At 43.8% G+C, this 26,624-nt stretch overlaps 1 protein-coding gene across 3 annotated transcripts in view; it reads left to right on the top strand.

The window, feature by feature from the left end:
• B4GALNT2 (beta-1,4-N-acetyl-galactosaminyltransferase 2) overlaps nucleotides 1–26,624 on the top strand; it is a 49,921-nt gene that overhangs the window by 18,830 nt on the left and 4,467 nt on the right. For all 3 annotated transcript variants that reach the window (XM_058560744.1, XM_058560745.1, XM_058560746.1), the window contains exons 2-9: nucleotides 3,010–3,210; nucleotides 3,798–3,932; nucleotides 14,142–14,248; nucleotides 15,441–15,478; nucleotides 17,339–17,519; nucleotides 18,567–18,653; nucleotides 25,286–25,473; nucleotides 26,266–26,406. In XM_058560744.1, the coding sequence (XP_058416727.1) occupies nucleotides 3,010–3,210; nucleotides 3,798–3,932; nucleotides 14,142–14,248; nucleotides 15,441–15,478; nucleotides 17,339–17,519; nucleotides 18,567–18,653; nucleotides 25,286–25,473; nucleotides 26,266–26,406 (1,078 nt within the window). The remainder of the gene's footprint in view (nucleotides 1–3,009; nucleotides 3,211–3,797; nucleotides 3,933–14,141; nucleotides 14,249–15,440; nucleotides 15,479–17,338; nucleotides 17,520–18,566; nucleotides 18,654–25,285; nucleotides 25,474–26,265; nucleotides 26,407–26,624) is intronic.

Raw genomic sequence — 26,624 nt, 5'->3', positions numbered from 1 at the left:
ACACCAGGAAAGGAATTCCAGGAAACTGGTTCCAGCTCAGTTGAGTTGAGCACAAAACTACCTCGTTACCCTTCAGAGATATGTACTAGACTATTTACTGATGAAATGATATGATGTCAAGATTTGCTTCCAAATGATTTGGGAAGTGAGGGAAATAGGTGAATAAATAGATAAGTCCATTTTGTCCGTGAGTAGAAGGTGGGTAATGGGTACCTGGAGCTTCGTTTTGCTATCCTCTTTATGTTTTGTGTCTGCTTGGAATTTTTCTACAATTAAAAAGTGTTTTGTGGGCCGGCCCCGTGGCTTAGTGGTTAAGTGTGCGCGCTCTGCTGCTGGTGGCCTGGGTTCGGATCCGGGGCGTGCACTGACGCACCGCTTCTCCGGCCATGCTGAGGCCACGTCCCACATACAGCAACTAGAAGGATGTCAAACTATGACATACAACTATCTACTGGGGCTTTGGGGGAAGAAAAAAAGCAACAACAAAAAACAAAACAAAACAACAAAAAAAGTGTTTTGTTTTGTTTTGTTTTGTGAGGAGGATCAGCCCTGAGCTAACATCCGTGCCAATCCTCCTCTTTTTTGCTGCGGAAGACTGGCCCTGAGCTAACATCTATTGCCAATCCTCCTTTTTTCTCCCCAAAGCCCTGGTAGATAGTTGTATGTCATAGTTGCACATCCTTCTAGTTGCTGTATGTGGGACGCAGCCACAGCATGGCCGGGCAAGCGGTGCCTTGGTGCGCGCCCGGGATCCGAACCCTGGGCCGCCAGCAGCAGAGCGTGCGCACTTAACTGCTAAGCTGCGGGCCGGCCCCCTGTTTTGTTTTTTTTTAAGTTTTGGCCCCCATCCCTTGCATTTTTTTCCTTTGGAGTATCATTAGGTTCATGGATCTTCTTTTATTCAGTGTGTTATAATTAATTATAGCCATGGTTCTCGTTGATACCTCAGTTGTCCCAAATATGGCTGGTAGAAGACCCTTTAAGCTGACTCCTCTTTCTTTGGTCATGACTGTGGTCCTCTTAGATACCTCCCTTCCTTTCTGGCACCGCAGGATGTCCCAGATTCACTTTGAGTTTTCTTTACTCCAAACTCAGAATCAGCCATTTCTCCAGGGAGCTCTGGTTTCCTTTAGAGGGCAATAATGTTTGGCAACCAAGATCCAGGTGTCAGGCGTGCTCATAATTATTAGTGTGGCGTCATTTCTTCTAGGTCCTTTCTTCAGTGAGGGATGTTTAAAAAATTAAGAATAGATGTTAGATTTTATTAAATGCTTTTTAAACCATCTGTCAATATAATCATATTGGTTTTTCTCCTGACTTGAATTTTCACTTGGTGAAATTTATTAATAAATTGCATAATATTGAATCATCCTTGCACTTCTAGAAAGAACTCCATTTATTAACGGTGAATTGTTCATTTAACATACCATTGTATTCTATTTGCTAATATTTATTTAGCATATTTACATCTTTATTCATAAGTACTTATATTTGCATCACTGTAAACCTGTTTTTATAAACCAAGCTGGAGTGTTTACTTGTGAAACATGGATTTGGGACTTTGTTGAAAGGGAGAGTACTTAGGCCTTTGACAACTTCTTCAGTTGTTTTCACTTTTACAAGACTCTTTAGGTCATTTATGTTTTTCTGGAAAGTCATCTCTTTCATCTAGATATTCAATATGTAGGCTTCTCTTTGTGTCTCTCACCTTCTTCTATTCTCTCCTCTCTTAAGCTGATTGATATCTCTGATAAGCTGATTGATATCTCTGATTCCCTAGTTCCTGGGAAAAAAATTCTGGTTGACTGGCCCAGCTCAGATGAGGTGTTCATCCTTGGTCCAGTCAGCCGTGGCCAGGGGGGTATCATGTAGGCTAGTAGGTATCACTTCTGTGGGTCCGGAGAAAAGTCTTAGAGAAGGGAGATTATAAACCAAGCAGATATCCCAAAACTTGTCTGTTCAGTTAGTGCTCAGATTTAGTAATTATTCTGTTTTCGTTTTTTTTCTAATTCACCACTTTCTACATGCATTGTTATTAAGTTCTTGTTTCTGCTCTTCTTAGATTTATTTCGTTGTCCTTCTTCAAACTTCTTATTTGATTGCTTAATTTATTAATTTTATGTCTTGTGATTAGAAATTTGTATTTAAATCTTCAAATTTTCCTCTTAGTATAGTTTTAGTGTGCTCCATAGTTTTACTATGTAGCGTCTTTACTACCTTTATATTCTTGTTCTGATATTGTCCTTGATTCACGAGTGGCTTTGGAAAGTCTGTTAAAATTTTTCACATGGTTGGAGGGAGGGGGCTTGTTATTAGGTTACATTTTGATTGCACTGTCAAGAGTATATGATCTGAACGATTTCCACTTCATTATAGTTTCCTATGTGTCCAAATAAATGGTGAATTTTTGTAAATGTTCTAAGAGCTCTTTAACAGAATATGAATTCTGTCATTTAGTTGCTCTACTGCTTTATATATTTTTGAGATTTGATCTGTCAAGGACAGATGTTAGAACGTTAGACGTTAGGTGTGAGAATCTTAGAATCTATGACTATCTTTGTATTTCTAATCCTTCTCCTTTCATATCCTGCCATTCTTTGCTTGGTGTGCTTCACTGCCATTATTTAGTGGATAAAGTTCATGACCACCACATCTGTTTTGTGGATCTGGCGTTTGATCATTATAAGTGATCCTTTCCGTCCTATTTAATAGTATTTTTTGTCTTTAATTCAACTGACATTAATATTGCAAATCTTACTCTCCTTTTTTTTCCCCTTGGGATGTTTTTGCCCACTCTTTTATTTGTGACTTTTCTGAGCCTCTTTATTGCAATTTGATCCTTTACTCTTCTATTTATCAGAAATCAATTTTGGTAAATAGTATAAGATCTAGGTTTAACTTACATTTTTCCTCAAGTTACTATTTCCGTATGCATGACACGATCAAGTCATTTATTACGTAATCAAGAAAAAAGATTTTAATGGAATTTGCTCTTTTGTGTCCCCACAGCTCTAGATTTCTGTGGCTCCTCAAGATGTCAGTCTTAATCTCAGGACTTGGCATTGTTTTATTTATGTTCAGAAGTGTGTCCCTCCGTGCAGAGTTCAGTAGCCTCACATCAGGGCTCCCACGTCCCGCCATGGCTGTCCGGATGCGGAACCTTCTGCCTGAGGAGCGTCTCAGGAACCTCTTTACCTACGACGGAATCTGGTGAGATATCAAGTGTTCGCTCGCTTCTCCCTTGGTCCGACATCTCCCTTGCTCCTCCTGTGGTTTACTCTGCTCTATTGAGCCCATTTTATAGACGGTTTCCTACCTTCCTGAACCTGTGCTGGTTGCTAAAGTGATTCCCACCTGCGAGATCAGGAAAGTCCTTGGTCTGCAGGCCACAGTCTCTGTTCTCTACAGCACCCAACGAAGTCTCTTAAAACTTTGGAGGGCCTGTTTGACCAAAACTACAGGAAAGACGCTCCCTTTCTGGCCCACAGGTCTCCTCTTTTGGTGGGGCTGAGATGCCATTGACATTCACGTGACTCTCAAGTTTAAAGAATTTTGGTGCAGGGGACAATTCAAGAGAGGGAGACCTTCTTCCCCTTCCCTCTTCCCCCTTCCCTCCCTCCCTGTGTCTCTGAGGGGCCACTGCTGGGATTCCAGGGTCTCAGCCCAACTAGGACAGCCGGGTATAGAAAAGGAGATTGATTCTCAGGGTGAGTAACACACTGGATTAGACCTCAGGTTCCCTCTCACCCACCAGCCCACCCACCCATCCATGTTCACAGTCCCCTTGTTTGTTTTAGGCTGTTCCCGAAAAATCAGTGCAAATGTGAAGTCACCAAAGAGCACGGCTATAACTTTCAGGATGCCTACAGCCAGAGCGACCTCCCTGCGGTGAATGCGAGGAGACAGGCTGAATTCGAACATTTTCAGAGGAGGTAATGCAGACCGGGAGGGCTCCTGGGTCCTGAGGTGAGGAAAAGCTCTCTCTACTCTGTCCAGAGGGCACGGGTCCGAAGAGAAAAGGAAGGAACTTTCTCTGTTGCAGGGGTCCCTGGGAGGGATTATTAGGAATAAACCAAGGAAAAAGAACTGAGGAAACAATCCTTAAATGAAGATTTATAAAACTTTGCATGTCTAAGACATTTCCTAATAAAAAAAGAGCAAAGGGATATGAAGATAGATAGAAACGTCAGTGTGGTGTTAGTGGCACAGCTTCCGCGCACCTGGGCCATCAGAGTAGGTGGCTTTGCAGTCTTACCGAGTTGCACCGTCTACGTCATTTATACACTGAGAGCGTGTGGTCCGCATGCCATGTGCAAGGCCCAGAGATAAACCCTTGGGGTGTATCTACCAGGGTTGTTGGTTGAAAAGAGCAGAAATTGATTCTGGCTGGCTTATATCAAATGGGAATTTGTGGGAGGGATGTTGGGATCTCACTAAATCCACGGGTGGTGGGATGACCAGGCTGGGAAATCAAGAACCAAGGGAGCATGAAGAGCTGGGCAGGCCCTTCCAGTTTTTTTTTTGGCAATCGCTTATGAGTTACGGTGGAAGATGTACTACAATAAAAAAATAATAGCACCATGATTAAGGACTTGAACTCTAGAGGAGGCTGAATGGCAAATTACTTAACCTCCCAGTGCTTCAGTATCTTCATATGAAAAACTGTAATAGAGATACCTGCTTCATAGGCTTATTTTAAGGAGCATTGTGTTAACATGCAAAGAACTGGTAACTCATAACGGGCCTGACATACAGAAGCTCTGTAGAGGGGCAGGCCCCGTGGCTTGGCGGTTGGGTGCGCGTGCTCTGCTGCTGGTGGCCCGGGTTCGGATCCTGGGCGCGCACCGACGCACCACTTCTCCGGCCATGCTGAGGCCACGTCCCACATACAGCAACTAGAAGGATGTGCAGCTATGACATACAACTATCTACTGGGGCTTTGGGGGAAAAAAGTAAATAAATAAAAATTAAAAAAAAAAAAAAAGCTCTGTAGAAATATCACCTACTGTTATTGTTGTGGTTTATTATTAATATTGTCATTCTTCTAGTTCTTCACAGGCAATACGTAACACATTAAGAAATACATAAATCACCTAAATATCTGATGGTTATAAGTGCTATTTGGAGATGTAAATTAAAATATCGTGGTGGAATGTGACCTGATGGCATACAATTTCATGGGATGATGAAGGAAGGTGACCTTGACCTCTGATTTGTATATCAAGCAGGAGTCTACCATGATCCCCGGTAAAAGAGCATCCCAGAAGGAAGAGTTAATGCAGGGCCCAGAGTCAGGGTGGGCCTTTCGTGGTGGCTGCATGACAAGAAAGCAGACCTGGCTATTGGAGCCTAGTAAATCAGGGGAAGGCTGGTGGTATGTGAGCCCAGAGAGAGGCCAGTCAGGATGGCCACTGTAAGCCGGGAGGAGGAGTGTGCATTTTGCTTTCTGGGTAATGCAAAGAATGAACAGTTTTAAAAAGTGGCAAGTTATTATCTGAGATACTTTTATCAGCCTGGCTTTTCTGTGGAGACTAAATTGTAGGGGAGGTATAGGGAAGATAGGGAGACCTGTTGAGGAGTTGGGTGGAAAGTAAATACTCCTTCTGTGCTGGAACAGATGTTGTCTGTGCCTCTATGATGAACAGTCCCGGGTCACTGCCTTGCTGCTCGGTTGACTGAGCCTAAGTCATGAATCAGGGAAGGGAAAGGGTGAGTCAGGCCCCTCCATGTTTATCTTCAGGGATCAGCTACTACCCCCCCAAGCCACATACCAATGGAAGACCCCTCAGAAGAGAGGACACAGGAAGGAGTATTGAAAGTCAGCCAGCCAGTGGAACACACAGGTGATTATGGCGTGGGTTTGAATGCTGGCCCCACCCAGCTGTGCGAGGCTCAGGGCTCAGGAGTCAACAGTGCTGCCAAGGGCGGCAGGCTGGCTGCATTCCAGTCCTGCATCCTCCACGTCCCAGCTAGGCGACCTGGGGCAAGCTGCCTAACCTCCTCTGTAAAATGGCGATAGTAATAGTACCTAGAGGTATTGTGAGCGTGAGTTGATACACGGAAGAGCTTAAACTGTATCAGGTTTGTGGCCTCAATGAGGTTATAGGATAGTAGAAGAGAGAAGGAAAGTATATAAATAACCATAACTTGCTGTGATAAGCTCTCACACCGTGTAGAACCTGCTCCCTGGCTCTGCGCTCCCATAACACCCTCTGCCTGCTTCTTGCCAGGATGGTTCCCACTGTGTGTCTCCTGGTCTCTCTTTGCCGTTATCTGTGAGGTCCCTGTAGTTGGGGACTTGAGGCACCTGGCACAGAGTAGGACTCAACAAGGGTCTGTAGAATAAGTGGATGGTGTGAGGGGAAACACAGGGCACGTTTATGTAGGACAATGGCTCTGTCTGTCCTGGGCAGGCAGGGGCTGCAGAGAAAGAAGTCATGGCTGTCTCCAGCAGGGAAAGCCTCGCGTGTGCACATCACAGGAGGTGCATGGTGGGGGAAGGGAGAACAGGAGATCGGAGAGGGTGAGATGGAGGGGACAGGGAGGGATAAGAGGACATGAGGTGGGTGACTGTTGGGAGGGGTACTGATCTGGAGGGAGCAGGGAAGAAGGAATTATAAGAAGGAACTAACTCCAAACAGGGATGGCCAAGGAGCTGGCCACGTTCTCACTTGCTCCCTCCTTCCCCTGTGGAATTGCCCAGCTCTCTTGGGGTTTACCTGGCAATACAGGTATGAACAAAAACAAAGCCCAGTAACAACAATTGATGTGAACCAGGTCTCTTGCCAATAAGGAAGCAGCTGGGCAGAGAGACGCCCAGCTCCTACCAGTGCCTCAAATCTTTGCCAATTAGCTGATGAAACACACTGAACGTCTGCTTTGAGCAAAGCGCTGAGTTGGGTACAAAGATAAGTCTGATCTAAATCCTGCTCTCAGTGAGCTTACGGTATGACGGAGGGGATACAGTCGGTGCGCCCTCCCCCAGGTGGTGTCCATTCTCCACATCAGTATCCACGTGCCGCCATCATTACGGATGCCAGAACCCAGTGCTGAGTGAATGTGGGCGGTGAGGCCCACAGAATGTATCTGGCAAATTGTGTGGAACTCAAGAGTTCAATTCAAAGCTCAAAGTTATAACAGCCATGAGAGGGAGTGAGGTGGTCGATCTTAGGAGGGAGAGCAGCTTCCAGCTCTGAGAACTGACAAAGGAATAGTCAAGAAGAAGGTGACATTCCGAGCCACTGAACAGATGACCCCGTGTTCTAGTTGTTGGCGTCTGGTCTAGGTTCTCCCCATTCCGGGAATGGGCTTTATTTTTTTATTGTCCCCAGTTTAGCACAGGGCCTGGCAGTCAAGAAATGAATGAATAATGGGGCATGAAGTGATGTGTGGCTCTGGGCAGAGCCCTGGGTGTAACTCACTTCACACCCAGAGAAAGGGAGCAATTCAGAAGACAAAGCTTCAGGCATTAAAAAGAATGAAGTAGATCTAGATAACACTGAAAGGGAAAGAGTTCTACTATTTATTACGAAATACTATTCTACTATTTATGTCGAAAAAGCAAGGTGCAGTATACGACCATTTGTGTTTTTAACAGTGGAGTGGATGTTTGTGTGTGAGTGTGTAGGTGTGTTTATACATGTTGGGGGAGAGGTATGAATAGTGGTGCTAAGTGTGTAACAATGGGCTTTTGACAGTGGCTTGTAGTGTTTGCCAATTTCTGTGGTTTAATAATCATACCGTGGTTGATTTCATGCTACCGACATGATGTCACTGAATGTGGAGTTGGGAAGAGATTCTCAGTAGGTCGCCGTGATGCAATATCTCCACCATACAGACACAGTAGATATGAATAACCTGGAGAGCAGAGATAATAGTAACATGCAAAATAATTAGGAAGTGATGAGTTTTGAGAGTTTATTACCTTTGTTTTCATTACATTATATTTAAGTGTATATAACTTAATTTTTATTATTGGCTGTGTTTAACAGCTGGCTTGCAAAATTCCTGAAAATTCAACAATTGGCTCTCTTGATATATATATATACATATATATCAAGGCCTCTTCATGGGGGCAAGTAGGCAAGATTTTGCCTTACAGGCCCCTTTCACACAAAGTATCCAAGCTTACCAATGGACAGTGGGCTGGGCCAATTCACTGAGGCACCAGCTTTCAATGGCTGACATGCTGGCCACCAATTTTGGGGTATCCAAGAGGCCACCACTCTGGGATAAGTTTTCTGCTATTCAGTCCTCCCTGCTCAGGAAGGAAGATCTTGCTTCAGGCTCACAGTGTCTTTCTTCTCACCCCAACCCTTCCAGCGCTCAAGATCTTCACATTTTCCCCTGCAGTCTGAGGGACACCCCCCAGTGGTAATTACACTGTGAATAAACTACACTCAGGTGCAAAAACTCCATCTGCGGGCTCACTCTAATTCCTTGCACACTGCTGACAGTCCGGTGGGGCAGGTGTGGAGCTTGTAGGAGGGGTAGGACTCAGTTTACCTGGGTTTTCACCTGGCAATACAGGTGTGAGCCAAGCTATCACAGCCCGGGTGCTGCATCCCTAATAAATATCGGCTGAAAGGGACAGGCTGGCTCTCGGACCAGGAGGCTGGACTCTGACACTCTCAGTGGCACCCATGTCCCTTCCCCACATTCTCCCAGCCCTGTTCTTAGCAAAACACACCAGTTAACTGGGATTTGTTTCTGCATTCTCTGTCCCACACACTCTTCCTCCAAGCTTCGTTTAGCATCTTCAGGCTGGAAACTTTCCTTTCTCAGCTCAGAAAGTACAAACTTTATTGATGGGGATCAGTGGTTCCCAAAAGTTTTTCTGTCTCAGCACACCTAGGGGAATAGGGCAATCTACAATTTATTGTAACAACAAGTAGTGATTCTTCTGGAGGTGATGAGGGGCAGGGCTGGGCAGTAGATGGGACTGTGTAGTTTGAGAAAGCCCTTCTAGAAAGTCTGTTACTTCCCTCTGCACACACCTCACTCCACCAGGTTGACAATCCCTGCCTTGTCTTAATTTCCAGAACTTGTTACTCCCCAAATGTTAGCTAAGCCTTATGTCTTGACACTCCCACCTGATTGGTGGCTCCCAAAGGTGGAACTGTGTAGTTCTCCCTTCAACCCAAGGGCTCTGTGAAAGCCAAACTGTCCTCCATCAGACTGGAAGGTTCGTGCTACAGGGACTCTGTCTCCTCCCATAGATTAGGGATTCTCTGCAAGCTGACACTGCTCTTAGCAGGCTGTCTCCAGCCAAAGAGATCATGTGTGGTAAATAACCCAGCATCTTTGGCTCCCTGACGAGTGTTTCATAAGCTATACAAGTCTCTAGGGGTATAAAATGCAGATGCTTCATAGCTTACATGCTTCCTGCTGTGTGAGTGAATCCAGCAAAGCCTCATTTGGAGATCACATCTACTATCCTCTGCCAGAGAGTGGATGTCTGATGTGGGAAGGCATGACTGGGGGATCCACCCAGGATGCCCATGACCTCTCTGTGCTCTGTCTGTGCCTCAGTTGTCTGTATCCTGGAAATTATTAGTGGAGCTTGATACTGGGTAGAGCTCTGCTTCATGTGAGTCTGATTCGTCAGTCTGATCCTGTGTGTTAACTCCATATTGTACTTCAGTTAAGAAGTAGTACATGGATAATGCTCCTTAAAAAAAACTCCACTTGAACCAACCCCTTACCCCCATTCTCTTCCCTTCCTTATATGGTACGCTCCCTGCCAACCCAGCTGAGGAATCTGCCATTGTGAGTTTGGTATATATTATTCCACACTATTTTTTTTTACTGTTACACACACAGATGAACACACATAATCACACACACATATTATGTCTATATATATCCATATAAACATATACTATTGGGGTTTTGCGTGTATGTTTTTAGTGTAATTGGTGCCATGAGAACAAATCACTCTGAAATTCGTTTTTTTGACTCGATGACATGTTTTTAAGACCTAGCTACATATCTAGTTCATTCCTTTTTTTTTTTTTTGGTGAGGAGGATTAGCCCTGAGCTAACATCTGTTGCCAATCCTCCTCTTTTTTTATTTTATTTTATTTTTTTGTGAGGAAGACCAGCCCTGAGCTAACATCCATGCCAATCCTCCTGTATTTGCTGAGGAAGACCGGCTCTGAGCTAACATCTATTGCCAATCCTCCTCCTTTTTTTTCCCCCAAAGCCCCAGTAGATAGTTGTATATCATAGTTGCACATCATTCTAGTTGCTGTATGTGGGACGCGGCCTCAGCATGGCCGGAGAAGCGGGGTGTCAGTGCACGCCTGGGATCCAAACCCGGGCTGCCGGTAGCGGAGCGCGAGCACTTAACCGCTAAGCCACAGGGCCGGCCCCAATCCTCCTCTGTTTTTGCTGAGGAAGATTGGCCCTGGGCTAACATCTGTGCCTATCTTCCTCTACTTTATATGGGATGCCACCACAGCATGGCCTGATAAGTGGTGCGTAGGTCTGTGTCTGGGGTCAGAACCAGCGAACCCTGGGCCGCCGAAGTGGAGCACGTGAACTTAACCGCTATGCCACCAGGCTGGCCCCTAGTTCATTCCTTTTAATTGCTGTACAGCTATGAATATGAAGACACTGAGTTTTGTTAAGCCATTCACCTATTGAAAGACATTCAGGGGCCGGCTCCGTGGCTTAGCGGTTAAGTGCGCACGCTGCTACTGGCGGCCCGGGTTTGGATCCCGGCGCGTACCGATGCACTGCTTCTCCAGCCATGCTGAGGCGGCGTCCCACATACAGCAAGTAGAAGGATGTGCAGCTATGACATACAACTATCTACTGGGGCTTTGGGGGAAAAAAATAAATAAATAAAGTTAAAAAAAAAAAAGAAAGACATTCAGATTAAAAAAATTTTTTCATTATGACATTTATGTAATTTATAATAATATTACATTATATTTACATTCTTTCCTTATTTCATTAAGATGTGTATAAGGATGTTCATTTCAAACAACGCTGAAATGAACGTCTTTATTGCATGTATTGTTTACACATGCAAGCATGTGTAAACATGCTTACCTAGCATCTGAATTGCTCTGTCATAGGATATGCTTATTTCTATTCTTAAGAAATATTGCCAAATGGCCCTCAAGAGGGCCTATATTAATTCACACTTTGATGAAGAGTGGGTAAGTGCAGTTAGTGCCTTCCATACCCCCTACCTAACACTCGCTAGCGTCAGATTTTAAAACTTTAATGAAAAAGGCATTTCATTGTTTTTTAAAGTTGTAGTTCCCTGATTAATATTTGAGCTGAGCATGTTTCATATATTTATTAGCCATTTGTATTTTCTCTTTTGTTAATTGCCTATTTATGTCCTTTTTCATTTTTAAATTTTGTATTTTTCATATTCCCATAAATATTCACTATAGTAGTTTAACCTTTCTTCCAGATAATCTAAGTGATATCCTTGGCTAAACTGGATCCCTGAAGGCTGCATTTCAACCATATCCCTTAATCTCTCAAAGAATGGGTCTCACTGGACTGGGTTATGCACTTGCCTTTGATGGAAGGTTGCTCCAGCCACATCAAAGCCATATGAAAATCGTCACCATGTTTGCATCTGAAAATATCCAGACACAACCACTCCCAAAGAAAGTTTCTTGTGATATATGTTATTTTTTAATTCAGTGCCAGGAAAAGTTTTACTTCCCTTGACGAGCTGGTCTGCTTTGTCCTTTTGATAATAAGCCCAGAGCACTGCTGTAAATCACTTTCTACCCTGGCTACCAGGAAGTTTAGTTGTGACTCTGCTGTTCAGCTACTGCAGCTGGGTTGGCCTATCCAGCCTCATTTTGTTTCTTCTTTTTTGCTGGTCATGATTTTATTTTTTATGTGCTTTGTTGTAAACTGCCTCAATTCTTTTGTGGAATTAGAGGCTGGGGGAAGGAGCGGGAATAAAGGAGGGGCAAGAGAATGGAGGGGAGATAGGGACAATCTACTTTCTTTTTTTTTTTTTAATTGAGGTATAATTGACATATAACGTTATATGAGTTTCAGGTGTAGAATATAATGATTCAATATTTGTATATGTTGGGAAATGATCACCACAGTAAGTCTAGTTAATATCTGTCACCATACATAGTTACAGAAATTTTTTTCTTGTCCTGAGAACTTTTTTTTTTTTATTGATGTTTTAATGGTTTCTAACATTGTGAAATTTTGGGTTGTACATTTTTGTTTGTCCATCACCATATATATGACTCCCTTCACCCCTTGTGCCCACCGCCCACCCCCACTGCCCCTGGTAACCACAGTCCAGTTTTCTCTGTCCATGTGTTGCTTTATATTCCACATATGAGTGAGATCATACAGTATTTGTCTTTCTCTTTCTGGCTTATTTCACTTAACATAATACGCTCCAGACCCATCCATGTTGTTGCAAATGGGACGATTTTGTCTTTTTTTATGGCTGAGTAGTATTCCATTGTATATATATACCACATTTTCTTAATCCAATCGTCAGTCGAGGGACACTTAGGTTGCTTCCACTTCTTGGCTATGGTGAATAATGCTGCAATGAACATAGGGGTGCATAAGCCTCTTTGGATTGTTGATTTCAGGTGCGTTGGATAGATTCCCAGTAGTGGGATGGCTGAATCATAGGGCATCTCTATTTTTAATTCTTTGAGGAATCTCCATACCGTTTTCCATAGAGGCTGCACCAATTTGCATTCCCACCAGCTGTGTATGAGGGTTCCTGTTTCTCCACATCCTCTCCAACATTTGTTGTTTTTTGTCTTGGTGATTATAGCCATTCTAACGGGCGTGAGGTGGTATCTTAGTGTTGTTTTGATTTGCATTTCCCTGATGATTAGTGATGTTGAGCATCTTTTCATGTGCCTATTGGCCATCTGTATATCTTCCTTGGAGAAATGTCTCTTCATTTCCTCTGCCCATTTTTTGATCGGGTTGTTTTTTTGTTGTTCAATTGTGTGAGTTCTTTATATATTATGGAGATCAACCCCTTGTCAGATGTATGTTTTGCAAATATTCTCTCACAGCTGGTTGGTTGTCTGTTCATCTTGATTCTGGTTTCATTTGTCTTATAAAAGCTCTTTAATCTGATAAAGTCCCACTTGTTTATTTTTTCTTTAGTTTCCCTAGTCTGGGTAGGCATGTCATCTGAAAAGATTCCTTTAAAACCAATGTCAAATAGTGTGTTGCCTATATTTTCTTCTATGAGTTTTATAGTTTCAGGTCTCACCTTGAGGTCTCTGATCCATTTTGAGTTAATTTTTGTGAATGGCGATAGCACATGGTCCACTTTCATTCTTTTGCATGTGGCTGTCCAGTTTTCCCAACACCATTTATTGAAGAGACTTTCCTTTCTCCATTGCATGTTCTTAGCACCTTTGTCGAAAATTAGCTGTCCGTATATGTGTGGTTTTATTTCTGGGCTTTCAATTCTGTTCCATTGATCTGTGTGTCTGTTTTTGTACCAGTACCATGCTGTTTTGATTACTATTGCTTTGTAGTATGTTTTGAAGGTCCTGAGAACTTTTTTTTTTTTTTTTTTTTTTTTTTTTTTTTTTTTTTTTTTTTTTTTTGTGAGGAGATCAGCCCTGAGCTAACATCCGCCAATCCTCCTCTTTTTTTGCTGAGGAAGACGGCCCTGGGCTAACATCCGTGCCCATCCTCCTCCACTTTACATGGGACGCCGCCACAGCATGGCCTACCAAGCAGTGCGTCGGTGCGCGCCCGGGATCCGAACCAGCGAACCCCGGGCCGCCGCAGCGGAGCGCGCGCACCCAACCGCTTGCGCCACCGGGCCGGCCCGGTCCTGAGAACTTTTAAGATCTACTCTCTTAGAAACTTTCAAATATTCAATACAGTATCATTACTATAGTTGCCATGTTGTACGTTACAGCCCCAGGACTTACTTATTTTGTAACTGGAAGTTTATACCTTTTAACTCCCTTCACTCATTTCACCCACCCTCCACCCCCCGCCTCTGGCAACCACTAATCTGTTCTCTGTGTCTGTGAGCTTGGTGGGACGGTCTACTTTCAGTTTCTCCCCATTGGCAGCACAAGGCTCTGGGCACAGGTACCACTTTAAGAACCAACCAGGGCACTGCTAACAGTTCTGTTTCCTTGTAGAGAAGGGCTGCCCCGCCCAGCGCCCCTACTGGCTCAGCCCAACCTCCCCTTTGGGTACCCGGTCCACGGAGTGGAGGTGATGCCCCTGCACACAGTTCCCATCCCAGGTAGGTACATCCCCATCCTGAGAGGACCTGGGCAACTTTCTTATTTCTTCTTAAGCAAAAGGAGGGAGTGGAAGGGAACAATCATTGAGTGAGTACCTGCCATGTACCCAGCACAATGCAAGAAGCTTGCCGTGGTTTCATTTAACGTTAGTCTCACTGTTTCCACCACGGGGAATGCCCTTAGCTGTGACTTCCCTGGGGCTCCGAGATAACACAAAACAGGACAGAAATTTGTGTGCCTCAAGGAATCTAAGGACATGATTGGCTTTTTGGTGTTCTCCAGCAAATGCGAGCAGGCGAAGCATGAGCCCATCTCCAATGAGCACATATTGAAAAGAACATTTATGTCAGTTAAAACTCCCCTCCTCGAGGGATTTTTACACACTCCTCTAGTTTAGCATCACATCGCTGTGAGGTAAATATTGTTTTGCCGATTTCACAGATGAGTTTGGTAAGTTATCTAAGGCCACATAGGGAGGATATGTTTGAATTGGAACTTGAATTAATCATATTATAAAAAGAGAGAAGGATTCTAAAGTAAATACATTTGGGATGAATTGCCAGTGCTTTTGAATAGTCATTTTAAAAATGATTTGTCATTCTGAGTGATCCATTTTTTTATTATGGTAAAATATACATAACATAAAATTTACCCATTTTAAACATTTTTTAAGTGTACAGTTCTGTGGCATTAAGTATATTCACATTGTTCTGCAACCGTCACCGCCATCCATCTCTAGAACTTTTTCATCTTCTCAACTGAAACTCTGTACCCATTTAACATTAACTACCCTCTCCCTCCTGCCCCTGGCAACCACCATTCTACTTTCTGTCTGTATGAATTTCACTAGTCTAGGAACTTCATATAAGGAGGATTTATTATTTATCCATTGCTTCCTTCCCTTCAGTAACAGAGATACCTGGAAGGGATGGGATTAATTCACAACACCCATCCAAAGCTGAGGGTGGGTATCAGAGGCTTTAGAACCACTGGAGTGTGAGAAGGACTGTGGGACACCATCTAACAAAACCCTAGGGAGAGGGCAGTGGTCAGAAAACACCCTGGAGAGGAGGTGACACTTGAAGGGACTCTGGAAGCATGTGTGTTGGTCAGCCAGGAAGGTGGGAGCATCAGGGAGCCCTTGGCATCCTCTCAGATGGTGTTTTTTGTCCCTTTTCCTGTGTCCTCCAGGTCTCCAGTTTGAAGGACCCGAAGCCCCCACCTACGAGGCAAGAGTCCCCTTCCCAGCCCCTTTTTGCACCTGACATCCTGTCTTCGGCTTACTGCCCATGCCTCCTTCCCCCACTGGTGGCTGGTCTCAGATTTTGACAGAGACCGCTCTCCAGATTAAACTTCAGACATGAGTCCAAGGTGGGAGGAGGAGAAGGGTGCCTACAGAAGGCATGATGTTTCCAGCCATGGGAGTGGCTGGAGTTTCAGGGAGGACTTCCAAAGAACTGGGCCACCACGGATGCTGCTGCTTGTGCCGCAAGAGGAAGCCACCGCCACAGCCGCAGACTCCTGTGGTGTGTTGCCTGTGTCAGGGTTGGCGCCAGCAAGATGCATGCTCCGTGCCCTACCTTCCCCACTTAACAGAGCTCCAAATCGAGGTCTTACGCAAGTATATCTGATCGCTGGGATGTAAATCACATCCAGAATCCTAATGCAAATGGAGTCTGGGAAATGTAGTTTTAGTTTCCTCCCCTCTGCATACTAGACAGAGGTTGGAATGAGCAAGTCTGCAAAGCTACTCTATCCTCCAGAGGCCTCTCTGTCCCCTCCCTGGAGCTAAGACCCCTCCCCCCGCCTCTGTCACTCCTCGTTACTCTGTGTTATTCTCTTCACAGCACTTTGTACCTGAATACCCCATATGCGTCATGAGACGCTTATCGCCTTTCATCCTCACTAGAATGGAAGCTTCTTGGAGACAGGGAGTCTGTCTTATTTACTACTCTCTTCCCAGTGCCTGTAATTTGGATCTCAGAAAATATCTGTTGACTGACTAAAGTGAATTCAGCAGGAGTGACATAATGCAGTTTACTTTTCTAGTAATCCAGTAAAGATAACTGGCTGTTACAGAAGACACGAAGGCAAGAGAGGAGAGTAGCATTAGGGGGTAGCCACGAGGATGGGGAGAAGTGGACCAATTCTAGCTACATTTTGAAGGTAGAACTGACCGGGAGTCGCTAATAGATGGGCTGTACGCATGAGGGAAAGAGCAGAGCAGGCATGATCCATTTGGGGACTTGAACAGTTGAGTGGATGAGGGTGCCATTCACGAGGCAGGGAGAGCCAGAGAGAGGGTGAAAAACAGGTTTATAGAGAAAAATCAATAGTTCAGTTTTGAAGAGATCAATTTGGGTTGCCTGTGAAACTTCCTGGCAGAACTCGGATCTCAGAAAGACATGAGAGGGGCCGTCCCCGTGGCGTAGCGGTTAAGTGCGCGCGCTGCGCTGCTGGCGGCCCGGGCTCGGATCCCCGGCCCCGGCTCATGACCCAGGCACCGCTTGTCAGGCCAGGCCAGTGGTGGCCTCTCATATAAAGTGGAGGAAGATAGACACAGATGTTAGCCCAGGGCCAGTCTTCCTCAGCAGAAAGAGCAGGATTGGCATGGATGTTAGCTCAGGGCTGATCTTCCTCACAAAAAAAAAAAAAGAGATGAGACAAATATTTTTAAGCCATCAGCATATGAATGGTTTTTAAAGCCGCCTCCTCTAGCGAGGGGTAAAGTAAGACGGAGGAAAAGGATGCAGACCCAACCCTGAAAATCTCCACTTGGTGGTCAGATAGAGGAGGAGGAGTTGGCTAACGGAAGTCGAAAGGAGCAGCCAGCAGGAAATCTAGAGGGAAGGTATCCTGCAAGCCGAGAGCTAAGAATGTTTCGAGAATTGGCCGTTGAACACACCAGGCCCAGGGCTTGCTTCTCCTTGCCTGGGGCGAGAGCAGCAGCTTGCTTGGAGCCAGACCCTAGCTTTCAGGGGTACTCTCATGACGCTCCTCCTCTCACTCTATGTGCTCTGCCCCCTGCTGGCCATCTTGGGTATGTGCCTTTCCTTGCATTTAGTGTCTTTCTACCTCACCCACCCTAGGTCACCCTGACAGCTTCTCTGGGGACACTGAACACCCTCGCTGACGTGTCAGACAGTGTGGTGCAGGGCAGAGGTCAGAAGCAGCTGACCATTTCGACCAGTGACCGGAAGCTTTTGAATTTCATCCTCCAGCATGTGACATACACCAGCACGGTGTACCAGAACCACGGGGTGGATGTGGGTGAGAGCCTGTCCCTGGATGGCAAAATGCTTAGGGAGCTGGAAAACACCACCGGGCCCTCTCAAAATCTTCCTCCTCCAGGAAGCCTGCCTGCATTTAAGATTCCGCTCTTGCTCCTGTTTCTAACCCTACACACCTGACTTCCCAATTACTGTACCCAATACTATCCCCACGTTGCCGTTGACCCCATAGTGTGACTCAAAGGAAAGAACAGAGGAGATGCCTGCTTGTCTCTCTATGAGGACAGATCATTCATGCTGCGTACCTGGAAACCATGCAATTCTGTTCCTCCTTCTCTGCTGCTCTCAAAGCTGAAGCCTTCAGCTGCCGTAGAGCAGGGAGCCAGTCTATGCATTTGTATCTTGTCCTGGGCACTAACAGGAAAGAAGGATGTGGGGGAAATCCCAGTCCCAAGAGCAGTGGCTCTGTCTTCCTCCTCCCATCCTAATCCCTACCCCACCCCAGGAATTCCCGGGAGAACAATTCCTGCCACCCTAGGGGAAGCCCCAGTTTCTTTCTGGATGAATTTAAAAGTCACCCTTTTCTCTTCCAATTAGCTACATAGGATGCTTTCCCAGGGCACCAACAGAAAAAATGAAACATGGGACAGATTACCCATGACCACAAACCAAAGAGTGTTCTCTTCACTTTCAGATTTTCCAACATTTCCTTTCACAAAATGACCCTGTGAGGTACAATGGGGCAGGTATTATTATCCCAGTTTTCTAGCTGGAGAAGGAGATTAAGTGATTTACCCAAGGTATTTCAGATAATAAATGCAAAGTCAAACTTAATCTAGAGCCCCTGTTTATAAGCCCACACCACCCCACAGATTCTTACAGGGGAGGAAATGTGAGTTTAGGAGGCATTCAGCAGGTTACCCTAGTGGCAAACAGCAAGTCAGGAGTCAGAATGCCATAGACTCTATGGGGTCCTCAATCTCATCCCAGCCAGGACATTCTCCACCATAGTGTCGGCTTCCCTGGGGTAGCGTGGAGAGTGATCCAGATGCGCTGCTGCCCACTCTGACCTTGTTTCTCCCTCCAGTGAGTCTGGAGTCCGAGTCCTCAGTGGCCAAGTTTCCAGTGACCATCCGCCACCCTGTCATACCCAAGTTATATGACCCTGGACCAGGTAAGGCCCTTGTCCTGGGGCTCCGTGGTGGGATCCTGTAGAGCTATTGGTGAAGTTCAGGAGTGATCCCTTCTGAGATGGAGGAGGAGAATTGATGAAAATAACAACCTTGATGTCATTCCTGACAACAAGCTTTGTTTGGAGGAAAAAAATTCTAGGACACACTCTCCTAATATTGCTTAATTATATTTAACTTATATGGTTATGCTTATTTTCAAAAAAAAACTAATGAACTATAACATTTTAATAAGTAATAGTAGTACAAAACGGAGTGGATAGATATATCAATGGAATCAAATTGGAAATCCAGAAATAGATGTGTTGGAATTTTACCATGTGATAAAGGTAGCTTTTCAAATTAAAGGGAGAATAGATGGATTATTCAAGAAATCTTGTGGGATAACTGTGTAGCTATGTGGAAGATAAAAAGTTGAATCTATCTCACAGCCAATACCAAGATAAATTCCAAATAGGTCAGATATCTTAACTTTTTTTAAGCACTAGGGAAAAAAAATGGAGTTTTAAAAATAACCTTAGTGTACAAGATCTTTCTATATAGGACACAAAACCCAGAGGCCATAAAGAAAAGACTAAAAACAGAAAATACATAAAATTTTGAAAGATTTTTATGGCAGAAACCCACCATAAGCAAAGTCAGAAGGCAAAGGACGAATTGGCAAAAAATATCTTCAACACGCTAAAGCGAAAGGTCTAATTTTACTTGAGTGCACCTATGAATCAATAGAAAAAAACACATAATAAGCCAATGGAAAAATGCACAATTCACAAAAATTTAAATTCTACAATACTTTTAACCATTAAAATATATGCTCAATCTCACACTAAGAAAAGTAAAAATGAAAACTACATTCATATCAAAAAAGTATTAGATGAGGAGAGGGGAAACAGACATTCTTAGAAACTGCTGGTGGGAATGTAAGTTGGCACAACCTTGCTGGAGGCAAGTTGGCGATATCTATCAACATTTTAAATGTGTATACCCTTTGGGCCAGCAATTCCACTTCTAGAAATTATCCTCCAGATACTTACATCTGTGTGAAATGACGTTTGTTCGAGGTTATTGATTGCAGCATTGTTTGCAATGGCAAAAACCTTAAAAGCGGGATGCACTGGTTAGATCAAGTGCGGTCCATCCGTATAATGAAATTCCTTGCAGTGGCATTCAGGAAGGAGGAGGAAAACAGGAGGAGGAAGGTTTTTGTACTGATGAAAATGCTTTCCAAGATGTAAGCAAGGTACAGAAGAGAGTGAAGAGTAAGCTACCATTTCTGTAAAAAGAAAGAGAGAGAAAAAAGAATGTATGTACGTAATTGCTTGATCATGGAAAAATAAACAAGAAATTGGTAATATTGGTTACCTCCTGGGAGGAAACCAAGTAATTGGAGGACAGGGATGGGAAGAAGTATTTTCATGGTATAACTTTTGGTATATTTAGAATTTTGAACTGCTTGGCATTTTTTGAATGTATTACCTATATCTTCAAAATATAATCTATCCAAATAGATTCTATTCAAAATATAACAAATTATTATTTAAAAGTAATAGCATTCAATATCTATGAAGAAAGATTTAAAATATTTGTTTAACATCATAACTATCTCAAAAATAAAAGAAATACATACAAGAAATTCACAAAAAAAGTTTTATTTTTATTTTTAGCTTTAGATTTGTTTTAAAGATAAAGTATTACAGACACAATGGAAATCTCCACAATCTTATCCCCCTCCCTTCTTCCAGCAACCATGATCTTTCTTTTCCTGTTTCTGTACATTTAATATGCAGATTTCTATTACACACACACACACAGAGCATACAGTGTGGTTTTATGCATTTTTGAACTTTTCATGAAAGCTGTCACTCTCTGTGTTATGAAGTTCTAGATTCTGACCTTTTGTCGGTGTGCAGCTTGTCTTTCGATTTTGTTTCTGGGGTCTTATGTTATATGAAAGTTTTATCCTTTAATATAGTAAAATTGATTCACTGTCTTCTTTCTAGCTTTTGCTTTTTGTGCCTTGCTCAAGAAATTCTTCCCTACGTTGAGGCTGTAAAGATATTCTCCTGCATTTTTTCCCAAAGTTGCACGTGTTTGCTTTTCACATTTAGATATTTAATCCACCTAGAAGTTATTGTTATGTGTGGCAGATAATGGAGATCTAATTTTCTGTATCCGAATAGCATATTGTCCCAGTACCTTATGTGGAATAGCCCATCCTCCTCCTCCCTGGCTGGTATTGCCACCTCTGTCACACACCCAATATATGCAGGGGTCTGAATCTGGGCTTCGTGAGGTTGCATTGACCTGTTTATCCTCGGGCTCATTCCATTACGTTTCAATATGCTTTATAATAGCTTTTATATCTATGGGGATAAATTCTGTACTTCAGGATGACTGTGCTTCATTTGCAAAATTTTCTTATCTCTTCTTGGTCTTTTCCTTTTTCCATTAGAATTTTAGGATATGCTCATCAAGATCTCCTAAAATCCCTTGAGATTTTGATTAGAATTTCATAGCGGGGCCTGCCCGGTGGCGCAAGCGGTTAGGTGCACGCGCTGTGCTGCGGTAGCCCGGGGTTCCTTGGTTCGGATCCCGGGCACTCACTGACACACCGCTTGTTAGGCCATGCTGTGGCGGCGTCCCATATAAAGTGGAGGAAGATGGGCACGGATATTAGCCCAGGGCCAGTCTTCCTCAGCAAAAAAGAGGAGGATTGGCATCGGAGGTTAGTTCAGGGCTAGTCTTCCTCACCAAAAAAAAAAAAAAAAAAGAATTTCATAGAATTTATAGATTAATTAGAGATGAAGTGACAACTTTATAAGGTTGAATATTCCCAACCATGAATCCGGTCTGCCTCTCCATATTGTATTCTCTATGTCACAGTCTCTTCATAGGTTATTCAATAATTTATTTTGTAAAGGAATTGTACCTATTTTATTGGATTTAGTCTTAGGTACCTTATATTGTTTATTATTATTATGAATTGGATCTTTCTCTTCTACATTTTAACTGGTTGTTGCTAGCATAAAGAACATTAGTGATTTTTTGAATGTTGAACTTGTAAAGAGCATCCTTGTTGCACTCATATTAGTGATTATTTTTTTGACATAGAGAGTCTGTTAGACAAATAATGATGATGTTTGTCTTTTCGTTTCCAATTCTCATAATTTCTTTCTTTTTCTTGTCTTACTGCATTTGGCTAAAATGTCCAGTACAGTGTTGAATAGTAGCAATGGTAGCAGGCAGTTTTGCTTGTTCCTGGCTTTAAGAAGTATATTCTAATGTTCCACCATTAATGTTTGCTGTGTAGGAGTGTGGTAGATGTATCAGGGTAAGAATGTTTCCTTCTTTCCTATTTTGATTTCTAAGAATTTTTCTATTGCTACTTTCTATTTTGTTACCAAGAGTTTTTATTATGAATGAGTATTCTTTTATTATGAATGAGTATTGAATTTTATCAGGTAATTTGTCTACATCTATTGAAATACTTTTCTCCTTTAATTGGGTTCGTGTAGTGATTTACATTGATTGATTTTATGCTGTTGAAATAGCCTTGCATTTCTGCAATAAGCCCATCTTGATTGCAATGCATCATTTGATTAAATGCTGAATTAAATTTTCTACTATTTTATTTAAAATTCTTGCATCTGTATTCAAAAGTGAGACTATCTTCTCCTATAATGTCTTTGCCCTGTTTTGTTATCAATATTCTACAAGTCTCATAAAATGAGTTGGGTAGCTTTCCTTTTTTTTCCCTATTATCTGAAATGAATTATAATAAAATAGGAGTTATATGTCCCTTAAAATTTATCTGGTCCCTGTGTCTTTTCTGTGTCTAAGTTGGGGGGGAAGTGGTTAGGGGTTAGGGGTGGGAATGTGAATGGGAAGGAGTGAGAGAAAGGGGAGAAATTTTAAAATATTAATTCTTTGTCTTTAATGGTTATTGATTTATATGTACATTGAGTCAATTTTTTAAATGTTTCTATAAAAGTACACTTGACATAAAATCGCTAATTTTTTTGTCATAAGGTTGTTCATAGCATTCTCTTGTGCTTTTTAAAATATTTTAATACATCTGAAGTCATGTCCCACTTTTGGTTCTTAACATTTATCTTTGATAATTTTATTTTATTTTTTTGAGGAAGATTGGCCCTGAGCTAACATCTGTTGCCAATCTTCCTCCTTTTTTCTGTTTTTCTCCCCAAAACCCCAGTTGATAGTTGTATGTCATAGTTGTACATCCTTCTAGTTGTTCTACGTAGGATGCTGCCTCAGCATGGCTTGATGAGCAGTGCGTAGGTCTGCACCCGGGATCCGAACTGGCAAACCCCTGGCCGCTGAAGTGGAGTGCGTGAACTTAACCACTGTGCGACCAGGCCGGCCCCTATCTTTGATTTTTGTGTGTGTGTGTGTGTGTGTGAGGAAGATTAGCTCTGAGCTAACATCCGATGCCAATCCTCCTCTTTTTTTTTTTTTTTTTTTCGCTGAGGAAGATAGGCCCTGGGCTAACATCCGTGCCCATCTTCCTCTACTTTATATGGGACACTGCCACAGCATGGCTTGACAAGAGATGCGTTGGTGTGCACCCGGGATCCGAACCTGCAAACCCCGGGCCGCCGAAGCAGAGCACGCGCACTTAACCACTGCGCCACCGGACTGATCCCAGATCTTTAATAATTTTAAGTTGTGTTCATATCCAAATATTCTCGTTTTATTTTTGCCTGTTTTTGTTTCATATTTTCTTTTTCATATGTGTGATTCTGTTTTTCTTATCACTTTAAAGATTTTAAACATTCTCGTTTTAAATTCTTTTCAGATTTCTCAATTCTTTTCAGTCTATCTGGAGCGGGTTCCTCTGCACCTGGTAGATGTGTTGGCTGCCATTCTTCACACTAATTTTCTTGGAGTGTTTTGGAATTTCTGTTGGTGAGCTCATCTTGAGTAGGAGTCTTTTGCCTGCTTGTTTGTTTCATTTTCTCCTCTCTCCCTCCTGACTCCTTCTCATCTCCCAGCTTTATAGTTGCGTCTACTCCCAGTATCCCCAGATTCCTAGTCCATCCTTTTATACTGGAGTCTTGGGGTTCCTGTCCCACGGTAATATTGGCATTATTGAAGACCCAGTTGCTGGGCCTGAGGGTGGCTTGGCACACGTCCTGGCTGTGAGGCGGTGTCATCTCTTTGCACCCAGAGGCGTGTGCAGGGATGACAGTGGTTTGGGGGTTCCTTGCCCAGCAGATGGTATGTGGTGTGGGATGGAAGGGGTGCAACCTAGCTGCAGTCCATGGCTTTTAGCAAAAAGCCTGTCTCTGAAGCCACACATCCCATGAGACACTTTTACTCCCTGTTTCCCCTAGGAATCAGCCTCCTGGCCTCTGCTGCTCTGACCCCAGCTCCTGCTCTGCTCGCTGCTTTTTATTTCTGTTCCTTGGAAGAAAGGTCGTCCATTTTTGAGCATGGCTATATTTTTGTATTTTTCTTTATCACTGCTGTGTGTTTGGGAAAAAAAGGGAATCTCAAAGCAGAAAGCTACACCACCAACTTGGCCGAGAGTCCCTTACCTTGACCATATCCTGTGGTAATTCACACCCCTGGTTTTCTCTTTGCTATAACAAAAGAACCAAACTTGTCACGTGGCCCAAGAAAAGAAAAAGGAGGAGAGGATTCAGTTGACATGCTCTTGAACACAATTTACTTGACTCTTTCCACTGATGTCTTTTCCCTCACTCCCTCAGACCCAGGTAGAGCTGGGTTAATGGTGCAATTTGTATGAAAAAGAGGGTTCTGGAATGACTTCTGATCTGACATTCTGAGAAAGTCGCTCTGCAGGGCGTCGTGGAGCACTCACCCACAAACAGTAGGCAGGGTTGTGGCTTTCAGCATGCCTTAACCCCAGCTGACCCCACCCTGCCTAGACAGCCCACGGGCTCAGCCAGCTGGCGTGGCTCCACGTGCAGTGACTAAATCCCACACAAACACCAGCAGCTCCTGTTGTTTCATCATGGGGTTTTTTCCACAGAAAAGCTGTCCCTTCTCCAACCTTTTATATATATCACACGCCTTAAGATGGACAATCTGGTCCAGGCCTTCCAGTCTCCAAGTAGACCTACTTCCACTCATGTCTTCCTGAGGATAAAGACGAAGTAGGTTTCTCTCTCGGAGTGTAGCTGGTGACAGGGGCAAGTCTCAAGTCCTTTAAATCTTTTCTCCTCTTTCTGGGCCCGGTGACCCTCCATACTGAACCCCTTGATGGACAAAGCTCTGTCCATCTCAACTCCTAGTGTTAACATGGAAGCAGGATGCGAGCAAAATGCTGACAGGCAAGTATAAGATGGAGCATTCAAACAGACGGTAGGAAATGGCATCGTGGAGCCAACAGAACCAGGAAAAGAAACTCTAGAATAGAAGACATAAAATTTCAACAAATTGGATGTATTTTAAATATATTTAGTTTCTAATCCAACTAGCAAACTCTTATGAAGCACCGACTGTGTACAAGAGACATGAGGCCCACAAGCACTGAGAGGTCTTGGCATAAAGAAACCACTAGAACAATACAAGTCAAGACAATGAGGATTCCTGGAAGACAGAGCTCTGACATCCACCCTTTCTTGCCCAGAGAGGAAGCTCAGAGACCTGGTGACCGTTGCCACCAAAACTTTCCTCCGTCCCCATAAGCTCATGACTATGCTCCGGAGCCTTCGTGAGTATTACCCAGACTTGACGGTGATTGTGGCTGATGACAGCAAGGAGCACCTGAAAATTAATGACAGCCACGTGGAGTATTATGCCATGCCCTTTGGGAAGGTACGTCCCTCCCAGATTGGGAGACAATGGGTCCCGGGAAAAGAGAGCTGCAGAGTTAGGTTCTACCCTGGATAGGGCTGCTCCAGGGACCTCCCAGGAAGCAGGGTCCTGGAGTGGAAGGGGTAGGATTCTCCTCTGAGTCCCCTTGCTGACTCCCAGTTCACAAAGAAATCCAGTCACTCTCCCTTTTCTGCATTAACGGGGTGGTTAATCTGCCTTTCCTCACACTTGATGTGCAAATTGAGGCCTTTCTAAGTGACTTGAAGTGTCTGACATCGTAAGGATTCCTGACATGCAGATCCAACAGCAGAGAAATCTCTCATCCCTGTGATTCCATCCAAGCTGGAGTGTCTCTCCCTCTGTCTATCTCTCCCCCGATATACCTTTCTTCAAAGACACACAAAAGGAAATGGATGTTATACATACCTGGGTGTCCCACGCTCTAACATCTCCCAGGAAACATAAGGGGAAAAGGAAGCAGAGCCACAGAGAGTCCGTCAGGGGAAAAAGGACTTTAATTGATCCATGTTGGCCATGGGGCCAAAGAGGGGCTTGCTAGCCTTTCTTTGTCTCAATCTTTGATCCAGAAAGTCACTGTCCTTCTTCTGGTATCTCTGAGACATGGACTCCCTTTAACCTAGTGGTTCTCAAGCTCAGCTGTACATCAGACTCACTCCCACAGATTCTGACTTCGTTTGCCTGGGTGCAACCTGGCTATTGGGAATTTAGAAGGCTCCCCAAGTGATCACTCTAATATGTAGCCAACCTGATGTAACCTCATTCCGCTTACAGGGTTGGTTTGCTGGTAGGAACCTGGCCATATCTCAGGTCACCACCAAATACGTTCTCTGGGTGGACGATGACTTTTTCTTCAACAACAAGACCAAGATTGAGGTGCTGGTGGATGTCCTGGAGAAAACTGAACTGGATGTGGTAAGGGGTCGGGGGGGTTGCCAGATTTACCGAGGCTGCAATCTGTAGAGACAGCCAAGAGAGGGAAGGGGAGGGGAAGAGAAGAGAGGAAAGTATGTGAGGGAAGAGGAGAGGGCAGGCAGGGGAGGGAGAGGGGCTGAGACAGGAGATGAATAAGCCAGCCCAGCTCTGGCATTGCAAGCACCACACAGGATCAGATGTGCATTTCTGCTGCTTCC

The sequence above is a fragment of the Diceros bicornis genome, chromosome 18 (assembly GCF_020826845.1).
Source record: "Diceros bicornis minor isolate mBicDic1 chromosome 18, mDicBic1.mat.cur, whole genome shotgun sequence".
In the NCBI taxonomy this organism is placed as follows: domain Eukaryota; kingdom Metazoa; phylum Chordata; class Mammalia; order Perissodactyla; family Rhinocerotidae; genus Diceros; species Diceros bicornis.
Note: the sequence above shows the minus strand (reverse complement) of the source record. Positions and strands in the feature narration are given on the sequence as shown.